General features: G+C 36.2%; 1 protein-coding gene across 1 annotated transcript in view; it reads right to left on the reverse strand.

Moving 5' to 3' along the window:
• The window catches only part of agmo (alkylglycerol monooxygenase), a 30,148-nt gene that overhangs the window by 5,007 nt on the left and 8,755 nt on the right, over positions 1 to 16,386 (reverse strand). The window contains exons 4-12 of the mRNA XM_077721119.1: positions 12,086 to 12,189; positions 11,921 to 12,016; positions 11,119 to 11,185; positions 10,989 to 11,054; positions 10,835 to 10,914; positions 9,794 to 9,928; positions 7,712 to 7,828; positions 5,817 to 5,899; positions 5,628 to 5,733 (exon numbers count right to left, since the gene is read on the reverse strand). Coding sequence (XP_077577245.1) covers positions 5,628 to 5,733; positions 5,817 to 5,899; positions 7,712 to 7,828; positions 9,794 to 9,928; positions 10,835 to 10,914; positions 10,989 to 11,054; positions 11,119 to 11,185; positions 11,921 to 12,016; positions 12,086 to 12,189 — 854 coding nt within the window. The remainder of the gene's footprint in view (positions 1 to 5,627; positions 5,734 to 5,816; positions 5,900 to 7,711; positions 7,829 to 9,793; positions 9,929 to 10,834; positions 10,915 to 10,988; positions 11,055 to 11,118; positions 11,186 to 11,920; positions 12,017 to 12,085; positions 12,190 to 16,386) is intronic.

The raw sequence follows: 16,386 nt of genomic DNA on the forward strand, positions 1-16,386 counted from the left end.
GTCAATAAAAGTTAAGTTTCAAAGTAAAATATGAAAAAAATAGAATTATAACAATTATGTACTTGAGATTTGGGTGAAATAATGTCAATAAAAGGTAAGTTTCAAAATAAAATATTTAAAAATAGACCTAAAACAGTTATGTACATTAGATTTGGATGAATTAATGTCAATAAAATGTCTGTTTTCAAAGTAAAATATAAAAAAATAGAACTACCTAGCAACAAAATGGCTGTTTAACAATGTTCAATAGTATAATTTAAAACACTGATGTCAAAGTGGCGGTCCGGGGGCCAAATGTGGCCCGCTGCATCATTTTGTGTGGCCCAAGAAAGTCATATAGACATATATAGTATATGTCTGTATGTGCTTAGATATATGTATATATAATATATGTGTATATATGTATATATGTGCTTAGATATATGTATATATAATATATGTGTATATATGTATATATGTGCTTATATATGTATATGTATACGTATATGTGCTTATATATGTATATGTAAATATGTACTTATATATATGTATATGTAGACATGTACTTATATATGTATATGTATATATGTGCTTATATACATGTATATGTAGACATGTGCTTATATATGTACATGTATATATGTGCTTAGATATGTATATATGTGCTTACATATATGTATATATGTGCTTACATATATGTATATGTGCTTACATATATGTATATATGTGCTTATATATATGTAAATGTAGACATGTGCTTATATATATGTACATGTATATAGGTGCTTACATATATGTATATATGTGCTTATATATATGTATATTTGTGCTTTTGTATATGTATGTAAATGTATATCTATATACATATATATTTCAGAAACACGCTTATTTATATACACATTTATTCGTGTATTTATTTATGTATTTATTTATATTTTTAATTAACTTACTTATTAACTATCTATTTACATCTAAAATGTCTTTTTCTGTGTCTGTATTCTCACCCTCTTGCTACTGTGACAACCAAATTTCCCAAATACGGGATGAATAAAGTTATCCAATCCAATCAATTATTACATTAAAAGACAAATATCAACCCAAGGAATAACAGCACACTAGGTTTCCCAAAAGTCAGTTTCCCCAATGAAATGAAAAAGCCGGTCTTTGGCACGCCACGTCTTTTCCGACGCTCCTTCCAAACTTCGTCGCGAGCGGCCTCGCATTTTCCGCCGCGTCACGCTTCGCCGACGGCCAACTTGGACGGCCTTCGCCAGCTTCGACGACTCAAGGACGTCGCGTCCCGACCAGGGCGGACGCTAGACGACGCCGTAAAAAAAAAAAAAATGGACGGACCGACAAAGTGGCGGCGACGCTAAAAGATTTGGATTCGATGCCAAGAGCCGTTTTGGGTTTTAATAAAAGCGAGTCTTTTTAAGCTTCTAAATGATACGGCGCCATGGAACACTTTCCTGTAAAAATAAGACGTTTTTTTTGCAGTTTTTATGGCGGAACGCTATGAATGTCCCGTGTTATGAGTTTGGAACGATTTTGGGAGTCGATCTGAGAAAAAAACTTTCCCGGAGGGAACGGACACCCACTTAATATTTAAACGCGGGTTTAAAACCTTCATATTTGATCAAGCATCTCGTTAGGTGGAAACTACACAACTTTAAATTCCATTCGCTTTCATTCGTCCCATTCATTTATCCACACGAGGTTCGCGGGGGTGCCGGCGCTTATCCCGGCTAACTAACGAGCAGCAGGCGGTGGCCAGCCAATCGCAAGGCAAGGAGATAAAGGACAACAATTCATAACTAGGGACAATTTAGACCACAGGTGTCAAAGTAGAGGCCCGGGGGCCAAATGTGGCCCGCCATATCATTTTGTGCGGCCCAAAAAAGTAAATCATGAGTGCTGACTTTCTGTTTTAGGATGAAATTAAAATGAAGAGTATAGATGTATATTAAAATTCCTGATTTCCCCCTTTTAAATCAATAATTGTCATTTTTTAATCCATTTTTCTGTGTTTTTAGTTCAAAAAATCATTTTTGTAAAGTCTAAAAATATATTTTAAAAAAGCTAAAATAGACATTGTTTTAGATCTATCAAAAACTGAATATTCAGGGCTTTTAATCCACTTCTTTTAATCCATTTATATAAAAAAAATCTAAATATTATATCTAAAATGGTCCGGCCCACATGAAATCAAGTTGACATTAATGCAGCCCGCCAACCAAGAGTTTGACACCCTTGATTTAGACTTTTAGCTAGCTACAGCTAGCCTAGCATGCATGTTTTTGGAATGTGGGAGAAAACCGGAGTACCCGTAGAAAACCCACGCAAGCTCGGAGTGAACAAACCAACTCCACACAATGAGAACCAACCTGGGATCGAACCCTCGACCTTGGAACTGTGAGGTCAACACGCTAACGGCCTGCTCACGGACGCTTACATATGCTAACAGACGGTAACGAATGCTAACAGATGCTAACAGAAGCTAAAAAACTTTAACCACTCAATCGCAAGTATGTATTATTACTCCATTGCTAAAGTAGGCATTATTCAAAAGTTAGCATTAGCATAGCTCAAGTAACAGCCAATCAGTGACCACGCTAACCCCGCCTACTTTCCATTCCCAGTTGTGCCTGCTGGCATGATGTCACCATTTCCAGCGCCCCAAACAAAAGCCACGGCAGGTTTTCCCACCCAGACGCCAGCTTTTTTGGGAAAATATTTATATATATACTTATATTTTTTGAATATTTTTTTTGAGACGACCCCTCGCCACGGGAAAAGGAGAGGCGCAACGGGCCATCCTGGCCGCTTCGTGCCGGATTTGAACTGCATAATATTGACGTGACCTGGACGTTTGTCTTTCGGCGCTCTGGCGGCGGACAAGCACAAATGAGCTCGCGGTCGAGGGTGCCGTACCTTGACTGATTGCCTTCCTCTTTTATAGCCGCTCGTCAAACTTCACTGACACACGTGGGGTGCAAAGAAAAACATCCAATCGTGTAATCGGTCAAAAAAAAATCCTCCATGTGAGAACTTTTCAATGTTTTGAAGGGATTCGAGGCTTTTCATGGCGTTAAGTGGAACATTTATCGCGCCCTAAAGCCAAATTGTGGTGAAATGTATCGCCTGGTGAACATTTTACATTAATATTCATCACAGTGTAACATGAGAAATTGAATTTTATCACAATTAGTTAGTGAAAAAAGGCATCTGTATTGGAAACTTGAAATTTATATTGTAAAAACATGATTTTTTTCCAGGTAGTTGATTTTAATTGATCGCGTTAGAACTTGAAACTTCAAAAATAAACAAATCAATGTATGTATATATGTATATATGTGTATATATGTGTATATATGTATATATGTGTATATATGTGTATATATGTGTATATATGTGTATATATATGTATATATGTGTATATATGTGTGTAAATGTGTGTAAATATGTGTGTGTATATGTGTATATATGTGTATATATGTGTATATACGTGTATATACGTGTATATACGTGTATATATGTGTATATATGTGTATATATGTGTATATATGTGTATATGTGTATATATGTGTATATGTGTGTATGTGTGTATATATGTGTATATGTGTGTATATATGTGTATATACGAATAAATGTATATATGTTTACATGTATACATGTATACAAGTATATAAGTATAAAAGTATAAAAGTATATATGTATACATGTATACATGTATACAAGTATATAAGTATAAAAGTATATGTATATATGTATACATGAATACATGTATACATGTATATATGTATACATGTATACATGTACACGTCACAGAGTCAATAAAAATAGTCATTATAAATAAACATTAAGAATGAAACAAATCAATAGTGACAACATCAACGATGCCGAAACGCTAATTGTCCGCCTTATGAAGCATTTCTAGCGTTTCGTGTCGGTACAAGCCCCGCCCCCTTCCTGTCTGGCCAGCCATTCGACGTTGAAGGCCGTAAAATAGCGGCGAGCGCTCAAGGGCGCCATATATCACGCGGCGGGCCTTTTTTGTGCCCAAACGTCCAGTCGGCGGGGGCCCCGGCCCAATTAAATATCAATTGACTTCATTGATGGAGCGCCGCCCGCAAACACGTCAGCGCCGCATCGTTAAAAGTTCGCGTTAGCCGCCATTTTGTGGCGTTTGAGCACCTGCCACCACTGGCGGCTCTAATGGCGTGTAAAAAAAAGTGCTTGTGGTTACATTTGGGTGTAACCGTCATTTTAAAAGTATTGGAGGGGGGGGTTGCCGATTATGGTAAATATCAAAAACAAACTTTTAAGTTCTTATTTTTTAATATAAGGGATAAATATATGGCAATATACAAGGATAGGCGCAATAAAGCTTTAGTTTTTGTTCTTTAGTCGTCCAATGAGTTAACATTTTTGTACATACACATACATATATATACACATATACACGTATACACGTATACACGTATACACGTATACACGTATACACGTATACACATATACACGTATACATATATACATGTATACACGTATACATACATGTATGAAATCCACTAGATTTGATGTTGCTAAATTATGAGATTTAATACACCAAATAAAAAGTTGTTTTATTTATATAAATAATTTCAATTATATTTTTAAATAAACTAAGAAAAAGAAAAGAAGAAAACAAATTCAACAAACTGTTATCTTAAAAGAACCTTTTCAAGAGTGGATTAGCCGTTAGCATGCTAGCTAACCACAATCATTTGTCCGCCTGATCAAATAAAAATGTTTTTTTTTAAATAATAAAATAATTTCAAATAATTTTTAGATAAACTAAGTTAAAAACAAAAGAAAAAAACAAATTCAACCAACGGTCACTTTAATACAACCTTTTCAAGAGTGGATTAGCCGTTAGCATGCTAGCTAAACACCATAATTTATCCGTCTGAAAGCTTGTTGATGTACTGTATTTAAAATTTTCAAAATGGGGGAAAAAATTGTGTATTTTCTCTCGATGGATCGCACCTGAGCGCCCCAGATGTGAAGTTTGCGGAGGGGACACGTGCAAATCCCCTCAGCCGGTTCAAATTAGCGGCAGACGCCGCTAATTGTTTCCAGACACTTGACAAAGGGGGCGGTTGTGGAGAGGGGGTGCTCGTAATGAGGGGTCAACCGCCACGTACAATCCAGCGCCAGCCAGGCTCGCCAATTTGCGGACTTTTCACGCGAAAGACGCCGCATTCGCCGAGAAAAAGTCTGACTTCATTATTTAACGGGAACGGAATTTCAGTTTCTGGGACGCGAATCATTTTTTAGGTGTGTATTTAAAAATATATAGAAATATATATTATTGTTATTGTCATCATGCATTACCCATTTATTCTCACAATAGTCAAGGGTGCTGGAGCCTACTTTAGCGACTACGATCAGCAACCAAAAACTGTGTGTTTAGATCATGTGTCAAAATGGCGGCTCGGGGGCCAAATCTGGCCCGCTGAATCATTTTGTGTGGCCCGGGAAAGTCAATCATGAGTGCCGACTTTCTGTTTTAGGATCAAATTCAAATGAAGAGTATAGATGTATGTTAAATTTCCTGATTTTCCCCTTTACACCCTTGGTTTTGATAATAACATAAAAAAACGTCTTACTTGTGTGGGTGCAGTCAAAGCTGAATTGGGGGCGCTCAGGTAATGGTACTCCAGCAAGGTTGCCATAGCGATGCAACGTAGCATCTCTAAAATGGAAGCTTTTGGCCTGGGTGAAAAAAAAACAGAAGTCAAGAGCTGTGAGGAGAAACGGACGATGTCTGTCGCTGTCGGCCAATGAGAGTGAGTTACCTGCAGTCGATGATGAATCCCAGCGAGGTTAGCGTGAGGAGAATGTAGGCGCTCATCCCCAGCATGGACATCTGGCTCAGCATCTAGGAGACAAATACGGCATCAAATATGGCAACACTTCCGATGAATTGGTTTCAACTAGTCACATGTTTAAATAGTCAGATGATGAGTCTGTCAATCATGGTCGCCGGTCTTTTGGTCGCCAGTCTTTTGGTCGCCGGTCTTTTGGTCGCCGGTCTTTTGGTCGCTGGTATAATATCTAAGAGAGGGAGTTTAATATCCAAGTACTGTTTAATATCTAAGTACTGTTTAATATCTAAGTACTGTTTAATATGTAAGTACTGTTTAATGTCCAAGTACTGTTTAATATCCAAGTACTGTCTAATATCTAAGTACTGTTCAATATCTAAGTACTGTTTAATATATTAAACAGTACCTATATATTAAACAGTACTTAGATATAAAAACTCTCTCTCATGAATATAATTTGGAGAGCTGGTTTCAACAGTAAAACCTTTGTCACCATTTGACCGGCGACCAAAAGACGAGCGACCAAACGTCCGGGCAACCAAACGTCGGGGCAACCAAACGTCGGGGCAACCAAACGTCCGGGCGACCAAACGTCCGGGCGACCAAACGTCCGGGCGACCAAACATCCGGGCGACCAAACATCCGGGCGACCAAACGTCCGGGCGACCAAACGTCCGGTCACGATCACAAACACACTGTATGAACCAGTCTATTGCTTTGTAATTTTTAGTCATTTACACATTCCTAGACCTGCTAAGTCAGTGAATCAATCACTCCCATTAGCCGTAAGTTAGCATTATTACTAGCCATAGCATCCCATTAGCCGCCGAATCCATCAACACAAACGCTCTCCATGATTTATTGCGAGAGGCATTGACGCTCCCGTTGTTATTTTCCTTCGCCAAAGTCTTGATTGCCGCATCCTGAAGGCTATTTTTCTTGGGAAAGACTCCAATACACAATTTGTGACCACCGGCTGCCATTTTGGAGACCCGGAGGTGTGCTTTGCGTGCGATGCCACAACTAAGAAAAAGACGGGCAATTTTATTTGGGGAGTTTGGAAGGAGTTTGGGCGTGACGGCACTTCTAGGCTAACCAAAACTATGCCCGAGGGGGAAAAAAAAAAGCCGTCCAAAGATAACTGCCGAGGAGACCCGATGCTTTATTTTTTTTGACGGAGGAGGAAGGGAAAGGGGGTCTTTTTTGGCTCCGGAGAGTGGAAAATAATAGACAAAAGTTCCTCCGAAGGGGAAGGCCCATCAGTCATTCTGTCACCGTGCAAGACTCGGATCGTTTTTCGTTGTTTTTTTGGAGGAAAAGTTGAAAAATAACCGATACCGCAAAAAAAAAAAAACTGTCATTAGTTCAATCATGTTAGTGGAAGGGTTAGGCCAGGGGTGTCAAACATACGGCCCGCGGGCTGGATCCGGCCCATCTGGTGGTTTGGTACGGCCCGGGGAAGAAAGCTGTATTGTATAAAAAAAATATGAATTTTCTTTAAAATGTGTAGTTCTTGTATTTTCCGCTAGGGGCGCAGTGTTTTAGTACGTGCAGACAACATGAATAGACATTTATTTATGTTGTTATGTTATTCTCTTGTTCATAATATATTGTTCATAATGTAAACGGAAAATTCTGTTAATAAATATTTTGATATTTGACTCATTTTTTGCACTAATTATTAGTATTAGTGACTAATACAAAGGAAAAAAGTGGGCTTATTGTTAGTTCTATGTCATTTTGCAATGAGTTTACTGGGTTAGGGTCTTTAATTAGGGTTAGGGTACATTTGAAGTGGTTGTTTTTCAAAATGAAAGTTGTAAATTGTGAAGAAATTGGATTTTTTGGGGGGATTAAATACGTACCGGCTGGTTTTCAAAAAGTTGGTGGTATGTGTACAGCAGAAGCAGGAAATGTGTCACCACGTAAATTTGTAAGGGTTGAGAACAGCTGGGATTGTGAGGCTTCTCTTCTCCGGTCACCTGCCAGTGGAAAAGGAACAAAAAAATTAACAAAAAAATAAAAAAATGAAGAAAAAAAAACTAAAAAAAAAAGAAGGGAAAAAGGCAAGGTATGAAACCACCAAGCCGCAACCGCATAAGGATTGTCGTTGCCAAATGGAACTGGGCAGATTGACCCAGAAACTGGACCATTTAGAGCACAGGTGTCAAAGTGGCGGCCCGCGGGCCAAATCTGGCCCGTCAAATCATTTTGTGTGGCCCGGGAAAGTAAATGATGAGTGCTGACTTTCTGTTTTAGGATCAAATTCAAGTGAAGGCTATAGATTTATATTAAATTTCCTCATTTTCCAGTTTTAAATCAATAATTGTCATTTTTTAATCCATTTTTCTGTGTTTTTAGTTTAAAAAATCCTTTTGTAAAATCTAAAAATGTATTTAAAAAAAAGTTAAAATATAAAAAAATGTCCCACTAATCTGGGTTGCGCATTTCGTATTTTTCACTTTTAAATATTTTTATGATTTTTTTTTTGACACATTGCATTTTTTTACTAACATAAGGATAAAAAATACTTTTTTAAATCTTTTTTTTATTATTAAGTTGTGTGTATCTTTAACAATTTGCCCTCTAACATACGATCCACAACACAATTTTTTTTAATATATATTTTTTTCCATTTCTAGCAATTTTTCTTCCTTGTGGCATCTTAAAACAAAATTTGAATGAATTTTAGAACTCCATTCATACAAAAATAGCCGTCTTAACCAACATTTCTTACATTCAACTCAATTACAATCACTTTAATATGGTTATTAATTTTTACAATTTGTGGTTAAGACTTGGTCAAACCCTCCCAAATTATTTTCAACTCAACTAATTTCCGGAATCGATTTATTTTTTAACCATTCCACCGAGATTTTTTTTTAAAATGAGCTCATTAAGTCATCTGGGATTTTTTTTACTGGAACCCATGAGTCGTTGTTCTGGAATTTGCTGACTCATCCGACCTCTTTTTTGTCATTAAAAAAAATTCAACAAAAACCCTAAAAATAAAAACCAACCAATCAAAAACAAGCAGGGTTTCCCTACCTATCCACGCCGACCCTCCCCACCACCGTTGTTTGGCGCTTAAACTAGCGAACGCCGCCATTTTGGCTCTTTCAAAACTGCCTTTAAGACGCCGACTCAATCGTAAACATTTTTTTCCCCCAAAAGTCACGCATGAGGGAACTAAAAAAGTGCCACCATCAACGTTATTTCAAAGCTAACCACCGGCTCCTTCCATTTGGAGATTTTTAAACACACAGACACACATTTATGCACACATACACACACACACACATATTTCCACTGTGTAGCCACATGCGGTTTTAATCCCAAAGACGGTGAAAATGGATTTACCGTATTTTCACGACTATAAGGCGCACTTAAAAGTCTTAAATTTTCTCCAAAATAGACAGATCGCCTTATAATCCAGTGCGCCTTATATATGGAAAAAACAGAAAACCAAAAACGAAAAACCACCACTGTCGGATATAAAAAAAAAACACAAACGCCTGAACTGAAACAATACTGTTAAATATGCAGATGCCATCTTAGTTTACAACATCTTCCATTATATAGCTCCTCCCCCATTGCAAGATTTTATACAAAAAATTCAAAACATCAACAATGGCTGGCTCTAGAGGTGACTGTAAAGTAGTGAGTGAGTGCTTCATACCTCGAAGTCAATAGCAATTACCATATTTTCACAACTATACGGCACACTTAAAAGTCTTACATTTTCTCCAAAATAGACAGTGCGCCTTATAATACAGTGCGCCATATATATGGAAAAAATGTCATTCATTGAGGGTGCGCCTTATAATGCGGTGCGCCTTATAGTCATGAAAATACGGCATTGTACTTAGTCTACAAAGGCTTTTTTGATGTGGTTCAAGTGATAAATTCAGTTTTTAAATGTTTCGGGCAGGTTGACTCGAACCCACCTTGGGAACGTGATCGTAGTTGCCCAATCGAGGGGCTCCGGGGGTCCAGCTGGGACCTTTGATAAAGGTCGATAGTTTGTCGGTCAGGCTGGAGTAGGTGGTTGATTTTCTCCATAAAGACGAATAATAGTGGAACTAAATGGATAAACAGAGTTAGAATGAGTTTTTTTTTTTTTTTAATGGTGAGTCGTCAAACCTCACCCGCACACCATGACGTCAATTATTATAATTTAAGGTTGCCCGTTTTGATTTGGTAGCTTTTGTAGAAAACTTCTAGGGCTCTGAAAGGGTCATTTCAAAATAAAAGGCAAGGACTTCTGTGTTTTTTTTACATATACACATTAACACATACACATTACACATACACATATACACATATACACATATACACATATACACATATACACATATACACATATACACATATACACATATACACATATACACATATACACATATACACATATACACATATACACATATACACATATACACATATACACATATACACATATACACATATACACATATACACATATACACATATACATATATAGACATATATAGACATATATATACAGATATACATATATATAAACAGATACAGATATACATATATACATATACAGATATACATATATATAAACAGATAATTTATACACATATACACAATAAACACATACTACACACACTACACAATAAACACATACTACACACATTCTACACATACTACACATACTACACACACATACTACACACATTCTACACACATTCTACACATACTACACACATACTACACAATAAACACATACTACACAATTACACATATACACATATACACATATACATTTCCACAATATACATATACACAATATACACATATATACAATATACACATACTACACACGTACTACACAATTACAAATATACACACTAAAATTCCCATTAACCTGTTTTGGGGGAAATTTCTATAAAGTGGAGAGGTCCTATTTTCAGTGTGTACATATTTCAAGTATTTCCATTTTTATATATAGTACTCACTTGACTTGTCATGATTTCAAAAGAGTTGCTGGGGTAAACTAAACCGTAAACCACTTTGTCCTTTTCTGGGGAGAACGTACCTAAAAAAAACAGCAAACATTAATGGTGTTTGCGACCTTCGAGTCCGCAAATGGCCTGCAAAAAACTTGCTTACCAAACAATCGATCCCAGACAATGAAAATGCCTCCGTAATTCTTGTCAATGCAGTACTGGTTTCTTCCTATTGGGACGGTTTATCATGAAACTCTGTTTCGATTTAATGTAAAAACAACTACAATCGTCACCGTGATGAACTCGATGGTGCTTTGGAGTGTTGAAGATCCATTCCAGGGGTCCTAAATCTCGGATTATCTACAAAAAATGATGAGAAAAGCCATTAAACGTGTAAAAAACGGGTGTTACGATATATCACAATACTATGTATCCCAATACGCCCTTGCCAAGAATCAATATTCCCGTATTTTCTCGCATATTAGCCGCATTCGCGTATAAGCCTTAAAATTGCCTTGAAAATCATTGAATTTCACAATTTCTCTCGTATAAGCCGCCCCCCGATTCACAATTTTCACCTCCAGATTCATGGTTTTAATTGGAAGTACAAATGTGTTACTTTGAAGAAAAAATTTAAGAAAAATCATCGCACGTGGTATTTTTGAGATTCTGTATCGATTGGTGGATTGTACATATTCAAAAAGTAAGTCATGAGAGCAGTACAACTAGGAAGTATGTCCATAGTGGTGAAGTTTGTCATCCCTAGGTAAGATGGCGGCACTCTGAACAAGTTTTTTCATGTTTTTTGCAAAATACAGTTAATTTTTTTCTTGAATTTCATTCATAGACGGTTATTTTTTCTTTTATTTTGAAATAAATCACCGTATCGGCCACATTATTTTGGGTTTAGGTCGTTTCGGGCATGTCAAGTCTAATTTATGCGCATATAAGCCGTACTCTCGATTCAGTCATCTTTTTTTTAGCGACAAATACGGCCTATATGCAAAAAAATACTGAATTATATTTAAAAAACTGATATTGACCAAATCAGGGGAATTCACTGCAAATGGACAAAAAGAGGAACCGGATATTTACCTCGGTGTGCAACCAAAACTGGAAGAGTAAATTGAGCTGGATGTGGACGGCGAAGTTTGACGGAGGCACGGCCAAGGCCATGGGAACGTAGAAAATCTGCAAAAGACAAAAAAATACAACTGGTGATGGTCTTTTAGGACGACTGGGGGGCCCGTAGGAACACACCCATGAAGTTAGCTGCTGCGTGAGTGGTTGTCGCAGGGCCGTACTGAAGTTGTAGTACTCGGAACTGTGATGGACCTGGTGAGACGCCCATAAGAAGGCTACTTCTACACAAACGGAAAACACAAAAAGACAGAAGAAGTCAAAAGCAATTCAGTTAAATGACGATTTTTAGAGCACTGGGCGGAGTATTGTATTTTTTGAGTGTTTTTTTCTTGTTAGTCAGTGCGAAGTGCGGAGCTATACAATTTTTTAGAAGAAAAAAGCCATCCAATTTTTGAACAAAAAAAGCTATACATTTTTTTTGGAACAAAAACATTATACCATCTTTTGAACAAAAAAAGCTATACAATTTTACGAACAAAAAAAGCCTGACTATATGTTCAAGTTTTGTAATCGGAATCCAAGTTCATTTCAATTTGTTTATGTTATGTTACAAGCATGTTGTCGTTTTTTTTTGTTTATTACGTGTATCGTTTCATTGACCGCAATAATCGAGGGATTACTGGAAATAGTTTATTTTGACGAAAAATTTATGCTAGCACCTTGCTAGCCTTGAATAGCCACTAGAAAATAACAGGCTAATGCTAGCTTTGAGTGATTTAACCAGGGGCTAACCAGTGTTAGCTAAGGAGTCAAGATAAAGGATACTTTTTGAGGGTTATTGTACCAGGCTCACTTTATTGTGTGGATTTTAAATAGTCAGTTTGTTAAAAATAAGCCAATTTTTATTCAGGGTATTCAATGTTGTGTATTACAAATGTAGCAATCAAGCTAACTATTTTGGTAGCTATTATTTATCTACATATCTACGGCTATGCTCATGCTACATTATATTAGCATCATGGATTAGTAACATCAAAAACATGTTTTTTTCTGAAAATAAAAGAATCGTTGTACCTCAGTTTTTATTTTACGTTTAAATTATAAATGTAGCAATCAAGCTAATTGTTTTGGTAGCTATCATTTATCTACATATCAACAGCGATGTTCATGCTACATTATATTAGCATCAATGTCAAAAACATGTTTTTTTCCTGACAATAAAAGAATTCTTGTACCTCAGTTTTATTTTTTTTTAATAAATTAGGGGATTTAGTTATGATTCTTCTAGCGTTTAGCAACATTAAACTTCATTTTAACAAGCTAGTTAACTTTTACAGCATCAACTAGATGTTTCCGGACCACCTCAACCACTTTGACACCATCCAATAATATCATAAAGCGAAATTAATCCTCTCACACCTGAACAAACACGTTGTTGGGAAGCGCCAGAGCGTTCCAAACTCCAATCAGCCGAGAAAAAAAGGGGGAAACCCCCGAAGAATTCCCGAGGAGTTTGAAGGAAATGACACGCTCCAAGTACAAATGACGGCTTTGGGGATTAGGACCAGAAACCAGAAGGATTTCAACCAGCGTCTTGAAGCCTCCAATTGTGGACAAGACAGCTGTGGTGGACTCCGGGGACATTTTGTAATCAATACTATAAATATGTGCTTACATTATGGCAATTTGTCTAACATTTTGTTCAGAAAATGGCCATAACTCATTAAAAAAAAGGAATCACCATCCGAATGGTCAATTTAAATCCTGTCTAGAGAGCATGATAATGTCAAATTTTATATCTTTTTTTAATGGACTGACATCCTTTTTAGGGGTACCGTATTTTTTTGCATATTAGCCGCCTCTGTATATAAGCCGCGCCCTTAAAATGGTTGAATTTGACAATTTCTATGATATAAGATATTAAATACTGTTTAATATCTAAGTACTGCTTAATATCTAAGTACTGTTAAATATCTTAGTAGCGTTTAATATGTAAGTACTGTTTAATTTCTAAGTACTGTTTAATATCAAAGTACTGTTTAATATCCAAGTACTGTTTAATATCCAAGTACTGTTTAATATCTAAATACTGTTTAATATCTAAGTACTGTTTAATATCTAAGTATGGTTTAATATCCAAGTACTGTTTAATATCCAAGTACTGTTTAATATCCAAGTACTGTTTCATATCTAAGTACTGTTTCATATCTAAGTACTGTTTAATATCTATGTACGGTTTAATATCTATGTACTGTTTAATATCTAAGTACTATTTAATATCTAAGTACTGTTTAATATCTATGTACGGTTTAATATCTATGTACTGTTTAAAATCTAAGTACTGTTTAATATCTAAGTACTGTTTAATATCTGAGCACTGTTTAATATCCAAGTACTGTTTAATATCCAAGTACTGTTTAATATCTAAGTACTGTTTAATATCTAAGTACTGTTGAAACCATCTCTCAAAATAATATCCATGAGAGAGAGTTTAATATATCTAAATATACTGTTTTCAACAGTACTTAGATATTAAACAGTACTTAAATATTCAACAGTACTTAGCTATGAAACAGTACTTAGATATGAAACAGTACTTAGATATTAAACTCTCTCTCATGAATATAATTTTGAGAGCTGGTTTCAAATATAAACTCCTTGTCACCATTTGACTGGCGACCAAAAGACCGGCGACCAAACGTCCAAACACCCACACACACACACATTTCATTGCTGTACTATTATTATTCCTCCACTACAAACCTTTCGTATTGATTCAGTGCAGCTAAACCGCAATGTAGTGAAGTGGTGAGGTATTACTGTAATCACTTTTTAAACATTTTCTCTCACAACATAACATTTATTTTCACTATTATTTTCCTTTTCTTTCATATCTTGCTCCCCAGACACGTTTAAATTCCACTCCCACAACGTAAACTCCGTCAAGTCTTCCTACCCACGACCCAAAAAAACCCAATTCACGCTTAGCATAGCGGCTAAGTGCTAGCAAGTGTTGATTTCTAGCCAAGTGCTCATTACTAAGGAATAAAGCAAAAAAGTGTTTACTTTGACGCTAACTTCTCTTCCGTTACCCCCTTTTTTTTCCTTTTTACGCAACGGTAACGAAGATTGATGCGCCTTGTCACCGCTAGGAAGTGGGAAGCGCTAAGCTTGACTGAAAAAAACCCACGTTTTCGTCTGTGATCGCTACGGGACGCCACATAGTTTGGCCGGCGGCGTTTGGGAAGAACAAGCTTAAAAAACGCTGAAAAAAATGTTTTTTTTGTGTTTTTTTGATGAATAAAGTAGACCCTAGCCGCCTCCACGCAAATATCTTCGGAATATTTGCCGTGATTTTTATGGGGGATGTTATAGGAGTGTTTTTTGGGGCTCACCCTTGATAGCTATTTGCGTTTTTTTGAAAGAAAACAAACAGGAAATTAGAAATAGGCTAAAAAAGCTATTATTCTAAAACAAGAAATGTGGATCATTAAAATCATTCAATTGTCAGTTCAGGAAATGCAGTTTTTTCTTTCAGATATATTCATTCAACTACTGCAATACATGGAGGTTTGCGGGGGTGCTGGAGCTGATCCAATTTAACAGTCTTAAATGGAAAAATATGTATAATCAATTTAGAAAATAAGAATAGCAAGAGTTTAAATATAGATTATAGTTTTTTAAAATCCAAATTGCAGAAATATATATATATATATATTTCTTTTTAAAAACTTTAAAAAATATGAACTAAAATTTTTTATTTTAGATGAAAAAGTCATTTTTTAATTAATAAAATCGTTTTATATTTGTTTTCTTAATGTATAATATGTTAAAATCATTGTAATGCAGTTTTTTCTTTAAGATATATTCATTCAACTACTGCATTGTATGGAGGTTTGCAGGGGTGCTGGAGCCTATCCCATTTAACAATCATGTTTGAATGCTATATATGTATTTTTTTTATTTATGAACTTGCAAAAAAAATACCCTCAAAAATTCCCCCGGAAAAAAAAAACGTGATGTCATGAAGCCACGGTATTCGAGGGATTACTGTACATTGAAAGGCGGTACATTATATAAACATTCCTTTTTTGGATTAAATTTGAATGATTCAAATGAGAAATGTATCATTCTATAGTTGGCCATGTGGAAAGATGGGGGTGATAAATGTTAGTATTTTGCATTTTGGAGAGACTCCAATTGAGACGACGCGAGGCTGCTATTAGGCGGCGTGTAAAAAGTCGACTAAAAACCACATGAAAGCGCCACCGCAGCGTCATTGCGTGGAAACGCGCAGACGCTGATGTCTTCATTACTCCGGAGACTTTGCAGCATTAGGATTCTCCCTTGACGGAAAAGTGCCCAGCCAGATATTATTGCCTTTTTTGTAACTTGTACAGAGGCTCCCCTACTTACAAACATTCAACTTACGAACAAGCGGTACATACGAACAAGTCTGCAAAATATAGCACTGAATC

The sequence above is a fragment of the Stigmatopora nigra genome, chromosome 7, assembly GCF_051989575.1.
Source record: "Stigmatopora nigra isolate UIUO_SnigA chromosome 7, RoL_Snig_1.1, whole genome shotgun sequence".
In the NCBI taxonomy this organism is placed as follows: domain Eukaryota; kingdom Metazoa; phylum Chordata; class Actinopteri; order Syngnathiformes; family Syngnathidae; genus Stigmatopora; species Stigmatopora nigra.